At 46.4% G+C, this 16,864-nt stretch overlaps 1 protein-coding gene and 1 long non-coding RNA gene across 8 annotated transcripts in view; one reads left to right on the top strand and one right to left on the bottom strand.

Annotated features, from left to right (window-relative positions):
- Window positions 1-15,464, bottom strand: part of LOC118378640 (lysine-specific demethylase 7B-like) — a 31,458-nt gene extending 15,994 nt beyond the window's left edge. Inside the window, exons 1-2 of one of the 3 annotated variants that reach the window (XM_052460508.1) lie at window positions 15,306-15,464; window positions 3,466-3,551 (exon numbers count right to left, since the gene is read on the bottom strand). In XM_052460508.1, the coding sequence (XP_052316468.1) occupies window positions 3,466-3,551; window positions 15,306-15,454 (235 nt within the window). In that variant the 5' untranslated portion in view covers window positions 15,455-15,464. Of the gene's footprint in view, window positions 1-3,465; window positions 3,552-11,775; window positions 11,907-15,252 lie in introns of those variants that run through there. The other 2 variants (XM_052460509.1, XM_052460511.1) reach the window with 2 other exon arrangements.
- LOC127906837 (uncharacterized) lies at window positions 4,705-5,916 on the top strand. Of its 5 annotated transcripts, none has more exons than XR_008062966.1 (4): window positions 4,705-4,997; window positions 5,126-5,189; window positions 5,379-5,442; window positions 5,892-5,916. It is a non-coding gene; the product is annotated as an uncharacterized LOC127906837 (long non-coding RNA). The 5 variants fall into 5 exon arrangements; XR_008062969.1 differs by lacking the exon at window positions 5,892-5,916 and adding an exon at window positions 5,254-5,317 and having other exon boundaries at window positions 4,705-5,061; window positions 5,379-5,847; XR_008062967.1 differs by lacking the exon at window positions 5,892-5,916 and adding an exon at window positions 5,254-5,317 and having other exon boundaries at window positions 5,379-5,847.
- Window positions 15,465-16,864: the final 1,400 nt, after the last annotated feature.

The raw sequence follows: 16,864 nt of genomic DNA on the forward strand, positions 1-16,864 counted from the left end.
GAGCGCGCGGGAGAGAGAAAGAGAGAGAGCGGGAGAGAGAGATAAAGAGAGAGAGCGCGGGAGAGAGAGATAAAGAGAGAGAGCGCGGGAGAGAGAGAAGAGAGAGAGATGAAGAGAGAGAGCGCGGGAGAGAGAGATGAAGAGAGAGAGCGCGGAGAGAGAGAGAGAGAGCGGGAGAGAGAGATGAAGAGAGAGAGCGCTGGAGAGAGAAAGAGAGAGAGCGCGGGAGAGAGAGATAAAGAGATAAAGAGAGAGCGGGAGAGAGATAAAGAGAGAGAGATAAAGAGAGAGAGCTAAAGAGAGAGAGAGAGAGAAAGAGAGAAGAAAGAGAGAGAGAGCGATAAGAGAGAGATGAAAGAGAGAGCGCGGGAGAGAGAGATAAAGAGAGAGCGCGGGAGAGAGAAAGAGAGAGAGCGTGGGAGAGAGAGATAAAGAGAGAGAGATAAAGAGAGAGCGCGGGAGAGAGAGAAAGAGAGAGAGGGGGAGGGATGGAGAAAAAGAGGAAGAGAGAGAGCGCGGGAGAGAGAAAGAGAGAGAGCGCGGGAGAGAGAGATGAAGAGAGAGAGCGCGGGAGAGAGAAAGAGAGAGAGCGCGGGAGAGCGCGGGAGAGAGAGATAAAGAGAGAGAGCGCGGGAGAGAGAAAGAGAGAGAGCGCTGGAGAGAGAAAGAGAGAGAGCGCGGGAGAGAGAGATAAAGAGAGAGAGCGCGGGAGAGAGAGAGATAAAGAGAGAGAAAGGGAGAGAGAGCGGGAGAGAGAGAGATAAAGAGAGAGAGCATGGGGAGAGAGAGAGAGAGCGCGGGAGAGAGAGAGAGAGAGAGATAAAGAGAGAGAGAGAGATAAAGGAGAGAGATAAAGAGAGAAAAAGAGAGAGCGGGAGGGATGGAGAGAGGAGAGATAAAGAGAGAGAGCGCGGAGAGAGAGATAAAGAGAGAGAGCGCGGGAGAGAGAGAGAGATAAAGAGAGAGAGCGAGAGAATAAAGAGAGAGAGATAAAGAGAGAGAGCGAGGAGAGAGAGAGAGATAAAGAGAGAGAGCGGGAGAGAGAGATAAAGAGAGAGAGCGCGGGAGAGAGAGATAAAGAGAGAGAGCGGGAGAGAGAGAGATAAAGAGAGAGAGCGCGGGAGAGATAAAGAGAGAGCGCGGGAGAGAGAAAGAGAGAGAGAGATGAAGAGAGAGAGAGAGAGAGAAAGAGAGAGAGCGCGGGAGAGAGAATGAAGAGAGAGAGAGATGAAGAGAGAGCGCGGAGAGAGAGAAAAGAGAGAGAGCATGGGAGAGAGAGATAAAGAGAGAGAGCATGGGAGAGAGAGATAAAGAGAGAGAGAAAGAGAGAGAGCTGGAGAGAGAAAGAGAGAGCTGGAGAGAGAAAGAGAGAGAGCGCGGGAGAGAGAGATAAAGAGAGAGAGCATGGGAGAGAGAGATAAAGAGAGAGAGCATGGGAGAGAGATAAAGAGAGAGATGAAGAGAGAGCGCGGGAGAGAGAAAGAGAGAGAGCGCGGGAGAGAGAAAGAGAGAGCGCGGGAGAGAGAAAAAGAGAGAGCGCGGGAGAGAGAAAGAGAGAGCGGGAGAGAGAAAGAGAGAGCGCGGGAGAGAGAGAAAGAGAGAGAGCGCGGGAGAGAGAAAGAGAGAGAGCGCGGGAGAGAGAAAGAGAGAGAGCGCGGGAGAGAGAAAGAGAGAGAAGAGAGATAAAGAGAGAGAGAGGGAGAGAGAGAGAGAGATAAAGAGAGAGAGAGATAAAGAGAGAGAGAGCGAGAGAGAGCGGGAGAGAGAGATAAAGAGAGAGAGCGGGGAGAGAGAGATAAAGAGAGAGAGAGAGATAAAGAGAGAGAGCGGGAGAGAGAGAGATAAAGAGAGAGAGCGATAAAGAGAGAGCGGGAGAGAGAGATAAAGAGAGAGAGCGCGGGAGAGAGAGATAAAGAGATAAGAGAGAAAGAGAGAGCGGGGAGAGAGAGATAAAGAGAGAGAGCGCGGGAGAGAGAGATATAAAGAGAGAGAGCGCGGGAGAGAGAGATAAAGAGAGAGAGCGCGGAGAGAGATAAGAGAGAGCGCTGGAGCGGGAGATAAAGAGAGAGAGAGATAAAGAGAGAGAGAGAGCGCGGAGAGAGAGATAAAGAGAGAGAGCGCGGGAGAGAGAGATAAAGAGATGAAGAGAGCGCGGAGAGAGAGAGATAAAGAGAGAGCGAGAGAGGGAGAGAGAGATAAAGAGAGAGAGCGCGGGAGAGAGAGATAAAGAGAGAGAGCGCGGGAGAGAGAGATAAAGAGAGAGAGCGCGGGAGAGAGAGATAAAGAGAGAGAGCGCGGGAGAGAGAGATAAAGAGAGAGAGCGCGGGAGAGAGAGATAAAGAGAGAGAGCGCGGGAGAGAGAGATAAAGAGAGAGAGCGCGGGAGAGAGATAAAGAGAGAGAGCGCGGGAGAGAGAGATAAAGAGAGAGAGCGCGGGAGAGAGAGATAAAGAGAGAGAGAAAGATAGAGAGCGCGGAGAGAAAGAAGAGCGGGAGAGAGAGAGATAAGAGAGAGAGCGCGGGAGAGAGAGATAAAGAGAGAGAGCGCGGAGAGAGAGAGATAAAGAGAGAGAGAGATAAAGAGAGAGCGCGGGAGAGAGAGATAAAGAGAGCGCGGGGAGAGAGATAAAGAGAGAGAGGAGAGAGAGAAGAGATAAAGAGAGAGAGCGCGGGAGAGAGAGATAAAGAGAGAGAGCGCGGGAGAGAGAGATAAAGAGAGAGAGCGCGGGAGAGAGAGATAAAGAGAGAGAGCGCGGGAGAGAGAGATAAAGAGAGAGAGCGCGGGAGAGAGAGATAAAGAGAGAGAGCGCGGGAGAGAGAGATAAAGAGAGAGAGCGCGGGAGAGAGAGATAAAGAGAGAGAGAGCGGGAGAGAGAGAGATAAAGAGAGAGAGCGCGGGAGAGAGAGATAAAGAGAGAGAGCGCGGGAGAGAGAGATAAAAAGAGAGAGCGCGGGAGAGAGAGAGATAAAGAGAGAGAGCGGGGAGAGAGAGATAAAGAGAGAGAGCGGGAGAGAGATAAAGAGAGAGAGCGGAGAGAGAGAGAGATAAAGAGAGAGAGCGCGGGAGAGAGAGATAAAGAGAGAGAGCGCGGGAGAGAGATAAAGAGAGAGAGCGCGGGAGAGAGAGATAAGATAAAGAGAGAGCGGAGAGAGAGAGATAAAGAGAGAGAGCGGGAGAGAGAGATAAATAAAGAGAGAGCGCGGGGAGAGAGATAAAGAGAAAGAAAGAGAAAGAGAAGAAAGCGGGAGAGAGAGCTAAAGAAAGAGAGTGCGGGAGAGAGAAAGAAAGAGAGTGCGGGAGAGAGAGATAAAGAGAGAGAGCGCGGGAGAGAGAGATAAAGAGAGATGGTAGTAAAACAGATAGGAGAGAAAAGAGATGGAGAGAGACCGACTGAGGAAGAGAAGACAGAGAAAAAGACAGGATGGACAGACAGCGACACACACAGAAACAGACTGGAATACTGACTCAAGGAGGGTCCGTGTTGGGGTTCACAGTTAGGACAGTGGTAAACGTCAATATCCACCGCATGGTGCTCCTCCACCTGGACACAGCTGTGGGGAGACAGGAGACATCACATTACTGTCAGTATATACACAATTGAAGTCGGAAGTTTACACCTTAAATACATTCAAACTCAGTTTCACAATTCCTGACATTTAATCCTAGTAAAATAAATCCCTGTCTTAGGTCAGTTAGGATCACCACTTTATTTTAAGAATGTGAAATGTCAGAATAATAGTAGAGAGAATTATTTATTTAAACTTTTAATTTTTTCATCACATTCCCAGTGGGTCAGAAGTTTACATACACTCAATTAGTATTTGGTAACATTGCCTATAAATTGTTTCACTTGGGTCAAACATTTCAGGTAGCCTTCCACAAGCTTCCCACAATAAGTTGGGTGAATTTGGGCCCATTCCTCCTGACAGAGCTGGTGTAACTGAGTCAGGTTTGTAGGCCTCTTTGCTTGTGCAGGCTTTTTGAGTTCTGCCCACAAATGTTCTATAGGATTGAGGTCAGGGCTTTGTAATGGCCACTCCAATACCTTGACGTTGTTGTCCGTAAGCCATTTTGCCTAAACTTTGGAAGTAGTGTCCATTTGGAATTGTCCATTTGCAACCAAGCTTTAACTTCCCAACTGATATCTTGAGATGTTGCTTCAATATATCCACATAATTTTCCTGCCTCATGATGGCATCTATTTTGTGAAGTGCACCCGTCCCTCCTGCAGCAAAGCACCCCCACAACATGATGCTGCCACCCCCGTGCTTCACGGTTGGGACGGTGTTCTTCGGGTTGCAGGCCTCCCACTTTTTCCTCCAAACATAAATGGCCATTATGGCCAAACAGTTCTGTTTTTGTTTCATCAGACCAGAGGACATTTCTCCAAAAAGTACGATCTTTGTCCCCATGTGCAGTTGCAAACCGTAGTCTGGCTTTTTTAATGGTGGTTTCGGAGCGGTGGCTTCGTCCTTGCAGAGTGGCCTTTCAGGTTGTCGATATAGGACTCGTTTTACTCATAACACCAGAGAAGCTGTTGTGGAAACAGGCTCTCTCTCACTGATATCTCCATCCATGGTTTCAGGGCCCATGCTCGGGATTGAGAGAGTTTTGTACACAAAAGGAATAAGCCCACTGCATGAAATACTTGACTTTGTCTGTGGGGGGTGACTCCTACTTACATGATTTAAAGCCTTTGGGAAAAGGGGTCACATACAAGTTTCTCTCACTGGGTCATCCGTTGGGCCAGACTTGAGACTTACGAGACACAAAAGATATCATGGTTTTGCGAAACTGACACCCTGTTCTGGCACTCTGTGTGGCTGTGGATAGTGATGTATAGGAGGAGTAGAGAGAGGCCAAAGAGAGGTTAGAGGTAAACACAGAGCCAGAAACACTACAGAGTGGTGTTGTATATGAGGAGCAGGGAGAGGTTAGAGGTAAACACAGAGCCAGAAACACTACAGAGTGGTGTTGTATATGAGGAGCAGGGAGAGGTTAGAGGCAAACACAGAGCCAGAAACACTACAGAGTGGTGTTGTATATGAGGAGCAGGGAGAGGTTAGAGGCAAACACAGAGCCAGAAACACTACAGAGTGGTGTTGTATATGAGGAGCAAGGAGAGGTTAGAGGTAAACACAGAGCCAGAAACACTACAGAGTGGTGTTGTATATGAGGAGCAGGGAGAGGTTAGAGGCAAACACAGAGCCAGAAACACTACAGAGTGGTGTTGTATATGAGGAGCAAGGAGAGGTTAGAGGTAAACACAGAGCCAGAAACACTACAGAGTGGTGTTGTATATGAGGAGCAGGGAGAGGTTAGAGGTAAACACAGAGCCAGAAACACTACAGAGTGGTGTTGTATATGAGCAGGGAGAGGTTAGAGGTAAACACAGAGCCAGAAACACTACAGAGTGGTGTTGTATATGAGGAGCAGGGAGAGGTTAGAGGCAAACACAGAGCCAGAAACACTACAGAGTGGTGTTGTATATGAGGAGCAGGGGAGAGGTTAGAGGCAAACACAGAGCCAGAAACACTACAGAGTGGTGTTGTATATGAGGAGCAGGGAGAGGTTAGAGGTAAACACAGAGCCAGAAACACTACAGAGTGGTGTTGTATATGAGGAGCAGGGAGAGGTTAGAGGTAAACACAGAGCCAGAAACACTACAGAGTGGTGTTGTATATGAGGAGCAGGGAGAGGTTAGAGGTAAACACAGAGCCAGAAACACTACAGAGTGGTGTTGTATATGAGGAGCAGGGAGAGGTTAGAGGTAAACACAGAGCCAGAAACACTACAGAGTGGTGTTGTATATGAGGAGCAGGGAGAGGTTAGAGGCAAACACAGAGCCAGAAACACTACAGAGTGGTGTTGTATATGAGGAGCAGGGAGAGGTTAGAGGTAAACACAGAGCCAGAAACACTACAGAGTGGTGTTGTATATGAGGAGCAGGGAGAGGTTAGAGGCAAACACAGAGCCAGAAACACTACAGAGTGGTGTTGTATATGAGGAGCAGGGAGAGGTTAGAGGCAAACACAGAGCCAGAAACACTACAGAGTGGTGTTGTATATGAGGAGCAGGGAGAGGTTAGAGGCAAACACAGAGCCAGAAACACTACAGAGTGGTGTTGTATATGAGGAGCAGGGAGAGGTTAGAGGCAAACACAGAGCCAGAAACACTACAGGGTAGTGTATGTGGAAGACGACCTCAGGTGACCTTTTGCTCCCTCATTATTTTTAAAAGGTATGAAAAGTCAAGCAACCTTGAAGTTGGGAGGCGATCGGTTTTACTTGTCTGGGGGACAGTGGCCTTCGGGCAAGGAATTAGTTAGTTAGGGCAAGGAGATTTTCCCTGGGCCCTAACAATAACCTCTAGACCACTCTGGGCCAGACCTTTCCCATTAGCTCAACCATGTGTTTGTCTCAGTATCACACAGAACTGCAACAGTGTCGACGTCACTCAAACCCCTACACCACCAAACCCCCGACCGCCCCACAACAGCCAGACCACAGGCAGCAACACACACATTCCTCTGGTGCATACCAACGCTCTGTTCCATAAGAGAACGCTGAATAACACACAGAATCCTGTGAATAGGCTCTGAGTGTTGCCATTATGCGTGGATGCCCACCGATGCATGTAAAGGGGGAGAAAAACAGCAGGCAACATTTGTGTCACTGGGATATGGGAGGAATCTAAGACAGCACTTTAAAGAGCTTCTTCTCAAGTAAACAAAAAGATAAATTGTCTAAGCTAAACTTTAGTTTCAGCTGACAAGAGCATAAAGAGACAGATGTGGACTAATATCTGTTGCTGCTCTGACATGGATATTATGTAGCAGAAGACACAAAGGGACTGTTTGTTCATAGTGACAATCTGTTCTCTTGTAGAAATACAAACAAATTGAGTTTCTCGAGTAGCTAGTTTAAGAGTCTTGAGAGTTCATGAAGATGGCAAACAACTCTATGAACTTTACGCAATTCCGCCTTTTTCCCGCTCTGCAGTCTTCCTCTCATTCGAATCTCCCTGCTCTGTGACTGGTCTTCAGTGGGTAAATCTAAATGAGTTTGGAGGTCCTGCTCTCTGAAGTTGGGAGTGACAAACAGTGGAATTCCTTTCAGTGTGAAAACAGAAAACACTCGGGGACTTGCTTAGGGTGGTAAATGACAGTCATTAAAGTTCCAGCTCCCTCCCTCAGGGTCCTGGAGTTAGCCTGGAGGCTAGGTGCTGTGTGGTAAATGACAGTCATTAAAGTTCCAGCTCCCTCCCTCAGGGTCCTGGAGTTAGCCTGGAGGCTAGGTGCTGTGTGGTAAATGACAGTCATTAAAGTTCCAGCTCCCTCCCTCAGGGTCCTGGAGTTAGCCTGGAGGCTAGGTGCTGTGTGGTAAATGACAGTCATTAAAGTTCCAGCTCCCCCCTCAGGGTCCTGGAGTTAGCCTGGAGGCTAGGTGCTGTGTGGTAAATGACAGTCATTAAAGTTCCAGCTCCCTCCCTCAGGGTCCTGGAGTTAGCCTGGAGGCTAGGTGCTGTGTGGTAAATGACAGTCATTAAAGTTCCAGCTCCCTCCCTCAGGGTCCTGGAGTTAGCCTGGAGGCTAGGTGCTGTGTGGTAAATGACAGTCATTAAAGTTCCAGCTCCCTCCCTCAGGGTCCTGGAGTTAGCCTGGAGGCTAGGTGCTGTGTGAGGACGTAGGAAACGTTTCAAAGCAGATAATGATACTATTTTCACAGAGGGCCTGTCTAGGAGTGGACACAGTTCTCACCAGCCACTATCAGCGTTGATCAGAGTGGAAATTGCAGGAAATTGTAAAGGGAAACAAAGGCCAGCAGGAAACACCGTCACACTTGAACTTTCTCTGGTGGTGTGTTGTTGCTTGTTAAGTCTCCTCAGCAATGGTGTTGTTGTTCAGCAGAATATTGATAAGACAGCAGCTATCAGGCTACGCCTGATTTTAGGTAGGGATAAGTGTCATATATTTTTTTTATTGTAACATTTCTTGGGTACTTTTTACCCCTTTTTTGTGGTATCCAATTGGTAGTTACAGTCTTGTCCCATCGCTGCAACTCCCGTACGGAGTGGTTGAACGTCGAGAGCCATGCGTCCTCCGAAACACGACCCTGCCAAGCCGCACTGCTTCTTGACACACAACTCGCTTAACCCGGAAGCCAGCCGCACCAATGTGTCAGAGGAAACATTGTCCACCTGGCGACTGTGTCAGCGTGTATGTGCCCGGCCCACCACAGGAATCGCTAGAGCGCGATGGGACAAGGATATCCCGGCCGGCCGGCCAAACCCTCCCCTAACCCGGACAATTGTGCGCCGTATCATGGGTCTCCTGGTCTGGGCCAGCTGCGATACAGCCCAGGATTGAACCCGGATCTATAGTAAAGCCTCTAGCACTGCGATGCAGTGCCTTAGTGGTCTCCCGAGTGGCACAGCAGTCTGAATTTTTCCTGGTCAGGTCATCGGAAAAAACTCAGGGCCACATTTACAGAAGATACAACGCTATAAACTCCTTCAGTATCCTAACCCTACAGAGTGGCCTCCACAGTCCACCTCCACAGTCCACCTCCACAGTCCACCTCCACAGTCCACCTCCACAGTCCACCTCCACAGTCCACCTCCACTCACTTCCTACGTCAGCAGGCATGATGAGCTACAATGCAGCAGTGGGCTGGAATCTTGGCTCCTGAGTCCTGAGGTTGCTCAATGGCCTTGCTGGGGAGATGAGAATGAGTCACCGCGCCAATTACGTCACCCCGGGCCTGACATGAATTCTCCTGCCTGTCTGTCGGGTTAGGACATGCTAGAGCGAGCGCAACAGAGTGAGCGTCTGGCTGTGGGATTGAGCCGAGCCAAGCTGACCTCCTACACCTACTCTGCCTGGTCATCTTGTGTAACACCAGTGCAGCGCGGGCCGGCACGAGGGGGAAGCAGGGCACTGTGCCACCAGACTGATGCGGTTTCTTCCTTTGCGCAGCTATGACGGGTTGGGGGAGTCACTTGGAAACTGGAGGGCTGGGGAGTGTTGATGATGCAACTTGTGTAGCTACTTATCCTTGACTCCTCAAACTAAATCAATCTCACTCTTTAAAAACTACTGAGGCTGCCCCATCGAAGACAACAAAACTATACATCTGACTTCATTTAAGAGCTGTGTGGAAGACAAAACTTTGGTATTTAGTGTATAGTAATAAATCAAGTGACATCAGCCCTGGGGGAAATAAAGCCCAATATGGTTCTGTGTGTCTGTCACTGTCTCACCACTCTCCCAGAAACAATGCCAGCCCCCTGCCAATGGTGGGCAGACACCAGCCTAGCAGCATGAGGTCAAACCACAGAGATAGATTGAGGACTCATATTTTTATCTGTGCCATTAAAGAATCTGTAACAGCATGGGAAGCACCATTGAGGCTTTCTTCTTCTTCATTGGCTGATTGCACCCAACTCATAGGAATCCACACCCGGTTGACTACTTTAAAATGGTGGAAGCCCTCAATGTCAAAGTCCATGCTAAAATGGGTTATATCCATGATGAGTTCATCTCTATGGGTCAAACATCCTGTCCTGAATCAGGAGAGCTGTCAACTCTCCCACCACCATCAGCTCCTATCCCTCTACATCCTCTGTTGTGGAGCTGCCCGCCTTCCTGTGTGACTGGGGTTATTCATTAGTCTATGTACTGTGAGGGCTTCATTGTGTCTCAATGATCAGCCGAGACACACAAAGGGTTGTAGGAGGGCTCAGCCATTACGTTAAGCACTTAATAAACCCCCTGCATTGGGCTCCAACCCGCCTATATTAGAGAACTGGCAGATAGCTAATGGATAATGGGGGAGAGGATGGGAGATGGGGAGGGGTGAGGGCAGTTAAACACACCTGCCTGGGTTCATTTAGACCCAAAGGGCACCTGACCCCTGCCTTTCCAAAGACTAGGATCCAAGTGGGCATAAAAATCAGACCATTTGCACCCTCACTGAGAAAAGGAAAGGATACCCATCATATCAATGGGGTACAATGCACTGATGAAGGGCCTTCGTACACAACAACGTCTCTCCACCATTAACCCACATCACTAAGCTTCTACAGACAGCTTAGGGTAGAAGTACTTCTCTGTAGGCAGCTGGAAAACAAAAGAGGATTGCTGCTTTGTTGTTTATGGGACATTGCAGTCCCCTGGGGAAGGAGTGGAACAACTTCATTGTTTATGGTGCAGGTTGCATTGCCTTGAGCTGAGTCGTTTCTTCTAAGGCGGTGGGGGACTGGGTTTGTGTCTTCTCACACATGCTCTCAACATAGGCCTACGTCTTTTAGTGAGCCTCATACACCTAGGCCACACACCTAGGCCTTCATAGTACACCCTCAGTCTCTGCCTCTCCCACTAGATCGATCAACTAGAGGTTGACCGATTAATCGGAATGGCCGATTAATTAGGGCCGATATCAAGTTTTCATAACAATCGGAAATCGGTTTGGCCGGGGGTTTTTTTCAAACTTTTTTTTACACCTTTATTTAATCTTTATTTAAGTTAAGAACACATTCTTATTTTCAATGACGGCCTAGGAACGGTGGGTTAACTGCCTTGTTCAGGGGCAGAACGACAGATTTTTACCTTGTCAGCTCAGGGATTCAATCTTGCAACCTTACAGTTAACTAGTCCAAAGCTCTAGCCACCTGATTACATTGCACTCCACGAGGAGCCTGCCTGTTATGCAAATGTAGTAAGCCAAGGTAAGTTGCTAGCTAGCATTAAAAACGTATCTTATAAAAAACAATCAATCAATCATAAATCACTAGTTATAACTACATATGGTTGATGATATTACTAGTTTATCTAGCGTGTCCTGCGTTGCATATAATCGATGTGGTGCGCATTTGCGAAAAAGGACTGTCGTTCCTCCAATGTGTACCTAACCATAAACATCAATGCCTTCCTTAAATTCAATACACAGAAGTATATATTTTTAAACCTGCATATTTAGCTAAAAGAAATCCAGGTTAGCAGGCAATATTAACCAGGTGAAATTGTGTCACTTCTCTTGCGTTCATTGCACGCGCAGTCAGTGTATATGCAACAGTTTGGGCCACCTAATTTGCCAGAGTTTTACGTAATTATGACATAACATTGAAGATTGTGCAATGTAACAGGAATATTTAGACTTATGGATGCCACCCGTTAGATAAAATACGGAATGGTTCCGTATTTCACTGAAATAAATGTCTTGTTTTCAAGATGATAGTTTCCGGATTCGACCATATTAATGACCTAAGGCTCGTATTTCTGTGTGTTGATTATGTTATAACTAAGTCTATTATTTGTGAGAGCAGTCTGACTGAGCGGTGGTAGGCAGCAGCAGGCTCGTAAGCATTCATTCAAACAGCACTTTCGTTTGTTTTGCCAGCAGCTCTTTGCAATGCTTGAAGCATTGAGCTGTTTATGACTTCAAGCCTATCAACTCCTGAGATTAGGCTGGTGTAACCGATGTGAAATGGCTAGGTAGTTAGCGAGGTGCGCGTTAATAGCGTTTCAAATGTCACTCGCTCTGAGACTTGGAGTGGTTGTTCCCCTTGCTCTGCATGGGTAACGCTGCTTCGAGGGTGGCTGTTGTCGATGTGTTCCTGGTTTGAGCCCAGGTAGGAACGAGGAGAGGGACGGAAGCTATGTTACACTGGCAATACTAAAGTGCCTATAAGAACATCCAATAGTCAAAGGTTAATGAAATACAAATGGTATAGAGAGAAATAGTCCTATAATACCTACAACCTAAAACTTCTTACCTGGGAATATTGAAGACTCATGTTAAAAGGAACCACCTGCTTTCATATGTTCTCATGTTCTGAGCAAGGAATGAAACGTTAGTGTTACAGATACAGGTATTCTGTGTCTGTGTCTGTGTCTGTGTCTGTGTCTGTGTGTGTGTGTGTGTGTCTGTGTCTGTCTCCTGTGTTCTTTTCTCTCCTTCTCCCCTCACAGGTGAAAATCATCACTCCTCAATCAGTCACCAATCCAATCATCAATCAGAAGACACACTTCCTCCCGTTTCCTACCCAATCACCGTTCCTTTCCCTTGGTTTAAAAACCCCATCAGTTGTTTGCTCAAGAGCTCAATCTCTCTGAAAATGCCATGTCTGTAGGTCTCTGTGTTTCACTCTCTCTTTGTGTATTAACCTATCTTTTGTTTGAGCACCTCCATAGCACTTTCATCACCTGTGAGTATTGTTTTGGTTATGGTGTTTTTGTTGGTTTGCTGGTGGGAAAAGGGGAAACCAAGACAAGTCGCCCATGGGCATACACTACCCGTAGGTAGACTTTTAAATACACTAGTTAGAACTGGGTGGACCACCCACTGTATTTTTGGTTAGTTAGCTGTTAAAGTAGGCTAGTCTAGCTTGGGTGTTTTTGAATACTTAATGTTTCTTTCCTTGGGTCCAGCTCAGCCCCTTTTCCTGCTCCCCCATTACCGTGTGTTTACAAATAAACCTTGAGTTTGACGGTAGATTTCTGTTGTCGTAGTTATTTCGTTCTCACTTTTACTTTGTCACTATTATAAATTGCATGAGTTATGTTACGGGTCTCATTACCATCCCCCCTAGACTGTCGGGCCAAAAGGGATTCGTAACAGTTAGCTTTCTTACATGGCACATATTGCACTTTTACTTCTCCAACACTTTGTTTTTGCATTATTTAAACCAAATTGGACGTTTCATTATTTATTTGAGGCCAAGTTGATTTTATTGTTGTAATTGTCATTATTAAAAATACATTTTTTATATTTTTTTAAAAATTGGCATCGGCTTTTTTTTGGGGTCCTCCAATAATCGGTATCAGTGTTAAATCATAATCGGTCAACCTCTACTGTCAACGCATGATTACACTGGCTGACAAACTGGATTGGTCCTTAGTGCAGCAGAGCTGACTCTTCTAATATTCAAGCATGATATGTAGGCAAAGTAGATGTCAATCAGGCAGTGATGCAACTTGCCATGCTACTTTTCAGAGGGTTTCTGTCAGTGATGAAAGGAATGCAATCAGCTAAATGTGGTTATCCTTAGTAAAATCCTACTTTCAACTCCTCATTGTATTTCCAAGAGATCAAAACATTGGTCCATTCTCCCCATCAGCTGCAGAATAAGTTTGAAGCCAAGTTCACCCTTGCTTCATCATCATAAGCGAACCAACTAATATACCGTGACTCTAAACGACTGGAAATCAATACATGATGCTGTTGACCTCCTAATCAGCATTGATCAATCTGAGAGCAATGTCATTAGCATACCCCAGAGACAAAGACCCCACAGATTCCCACTAATGAATGTAAACATGACACTAACCGTCTGAGTCACACACACTAAAAACAAGCTCTCCCACAAATTCAAATTCTCACAACATTGAGGACAGGGGGAGAGCATCCATCTCTCTTCAGTCTTTTCCCCTGGTTGAGAGTGTAGCACATGTTGGATGCCTCTGGAGCGACCATCAATCATTCCCATGTCCCATCCAGTCTGCTGTTTCACCACTACCACACACTCTACCAGAACCAGACATGAACTGGGAGTTGCAGCCTGGAGAGAGATGCAGGTCTGTGGGCTGCAACGTGAGACACTGACGCCATACGGGGTTTGTTGTCGTTCGTAATGCAATGTCTCAGAGTGCCATCTCCTTAGTCTCAGCAGAAGCATCCGCAGCACATGCCTGCTCAGTAGATGTGAGGCTCTTTTACTGCACAGGCCTGTAGTGTAGTGTGTTAGGCCATTAGGAAACTATCAGGGCATTCTTTCTGTCTTCTGCCCCCTACCTGGTCCATAGTCTACACCTTATAAACAACACAGAACACTCTGGTTGGCTCCTCTGCCTAGTTCCGTTTGGAAGCCATACTGGTGTAGCCAGGGTTCAGTCACTGGTGAGAGAAAATAGATGCCCTCCCGGCCAGGCAGCTAGACACAACCCCGGCTCACTTGGGGAAGTATGGTGGTGTGCCGACAAGCGGGCACCAGGATTCCGGTGCAGGCATGGCAGCTTCTCTGCTTTCCACTACGTTTGCATGCCACTTCCTTCTGGCGAGCCTGATGGGGAAAGAATGGTAGAGAACCCTCTGGTTTTGGAGCAGAGCAGTGTGTACATGTGTTATTAGTCAATGGGGAAGCGCCAAAGTTTGTTCCTCTTCTTTTGGCACATGACAGACTGAGTTCCCTGGCTCAGGCATCCCATCATTCTGGGTGTTGTTCTTGGCAGTCTACAGAGTGTAACGCAATAGCTTTGCAATTTCCACACACGCAAACTGCTATTGTAGTCTTATTGTCTTTAATTTTCTCCTCAATACTCCTTTCTTCCACTAGGGGTATAAAACATGTGCCCATTTTCGATGAAAGGGGGATTTAAATACCCCAACCTCGAGCTGTCAATCAAAAGCCCACATAACAATCATATTTTCTCACCATAGGTTTTTGGCCACAAACGAGGTCACTCACTCAAATAGTAGGATTTGTGTGGTTCACCCCTAAAAATGTTGATCGTGCAATAGGTCACTTGGCTAGTGAAGTGATGCCACCAATGTGCAAGAGATTGATGTTCCATTTCAATCGAATTCACAAAAGCGCGTGGCCTAAATTCTCAACTAGGAACGTCCAGGGTCAGGTCAGGCTGTCACATGCACCAACATAGTCTGATTAATCAGACTGTAACACACAATTATTGTATATTAGAGGCTGATTAAGCAGACTAGCATTAACCCAACTCATTTACCCAACTCAATAGTAAAGTATTAAAATCAGAACCCACGCCTTTACTCGATAACCAGGCAAGTTTGTTCTCAACTCAATTGGATAGGCGAAGCCTATAGGCTTCTTTCAACAGACCAGATGTTTAAAGGGCTGGCTTTAATCACTGAGATTGACAACTCGTCACACACAAGCTTAGCTGGCTAGCTAACGGTAGCAAACTAGTAACGTTAGGCTAATTTCTTTTGACAAACTGCTGTCGGCAGTCACGTTCAAACCTCCAACACACACTAATATCCCAATAAGTAGAGTAAAATACTAACTCACAATATGTATAATGGAAATAAAACGGCTCGGTTTACTATTTTGTAAAGTTTAGCTAGATCGAGGTGTCAATAGAGTGAGACCAGCGAAGACCCCGTTACACACAAATAGCAGTCACAACGGCATGACAATCCTCGCTTACTCCCAAGCACCTGCTGTTAGTTTAGTCGGTTAAATCGATTGCATGTGTCAAGGAATGTGTCATCTCCATACCTGCCATGAAACCAGTCGTTACAGAGGTCGCATTCGATCATAAACCGACTCACATCGTAAGACTGCCGGCAGACACAGTACAGCGGGGCCGCCGCCATCTTCCTACTGTCCCCAAACAACGCAGGAATAAAGTGGGGCGGGGATTTGGTTGGGTACGCGGAAAGAGTCGAGGGGAAACCCGATCATATGCGAAAGAAAGCATGGGAAAGCCATTGGGGCAAGCCTATCTCTGACGTCAATTTCCAAATTATTTATTTCCATCTGGTTACTCAGTGTAATAGCAAACACCTATACTTATAACATTGTGAATGATGTAAATAGTTGTTTTTTATTTAACTCGACAGTGATCATTGACCTATAAACAACAGTGATATGATGCAAACTGACACAACTTGGTCAAAGTGCCCAAGGCTGCACTCAGCAGGAAAAGCACTGCCATTGGTTTGGACTCATATGGCCTGGTTCAGAATACAGGAAGCGTGATCAACACAACAAAATGCTCTCCCTGCCTGGTATTTCTCACGGAGCGTGTCTGACGTGCTCTACGTGCTTTGTGGGCAGGGAATAGCAATAGGACTGCCGACCCGTTTGATCTGTGTGAGCTGACAGTGCCCATCCCCCCCATAAACCCATCTGTGCAGCTCTGCATAGTCAAGTAGGCTTAATGCATGCAGGGCATGCGGAACTGTGACTGCACCTATGGAAACATGCAGTTATTTGCTGACTTTGGCATGTGCCTGATACTGTATTTATACTAGAAAACCATTTATGAAGCCCTCCTAAGGAGAGACAATGATGCTATTTAGCAGTTGATATTTCATAAACATGCCAATAATTGTCGGATTTTAACATGTGTAAGTGTAACTGAGTTTGGATGTTTAAATAGCCTTGCTACAACTTGATTTTAGGGTGCTTAGGTCAAAGCCCATCAGTCATGATGGTGTGGATATGGCCTGGGGCATTCCCTAAGGTTTCATGACAGCTCCCTGTGGGGAGCCACGCTGCTTTAATGAGCTGTTGTTACCATAGTCGGCATGTCAGAATAAGCATCATCCAGGCAGGACACTTCGCCTGCATTGGTCTATTTGAGCAGAATCGCATTAGTGGAAACCAAGACTGTTCTCATGGCAGGGCTGGTTGTGGTTAGGTATTTTATAGTTGCGTCAGAGACAATTTTAGCTAACCCTAGCCCTAATTCTCATAACCTACTGATGTGAACTGTGCATGAGCCCAACAATGCCTTTTAATTAATTATAAAGTCTAAACAGCTGGGGTTACTTCAGTTGAAGAAGCAGTGTGTGTGCCAACAACATGCAATCAGAGCAGGCCAATTATAAGGGATGAAAATATGTTAAAATGGAAAACGGAATTGCAATGTATACTTAATGTGTATGTTTTAAGTAAAAGGTATGTTGTAAAAACATTACCACACGAATTTATTGTGCAATAGCAAAATACTAGGCATGATATACCTAGGTCTAAAATGGTGAAGCTAATACAAATCGTTATCATCCTGTATACAAAATAGTTTTGAACTTAATAAAATTATGCAACATTTGGAATAATGTCCTACATTTTAGGGAACAAGCTTTGAAAGAAGACAAAAGAATGC

Source organism: Oncorhynchus keta, chromosome 13 (assembly GCF_023373465.1).
Source record: "Oncorhynchus keta strain PuntledgeMale-10-30-2019 chromosome 13, Oket_V2, whole genome shotgun sequence".
Classification (NCBI taxonomy): Eukaryota; Metazoa; Chordata; class Actinopteri; order Salmoniformes; family Salmonidae; genus Oncorhynchus; species Oncorhynchus keta.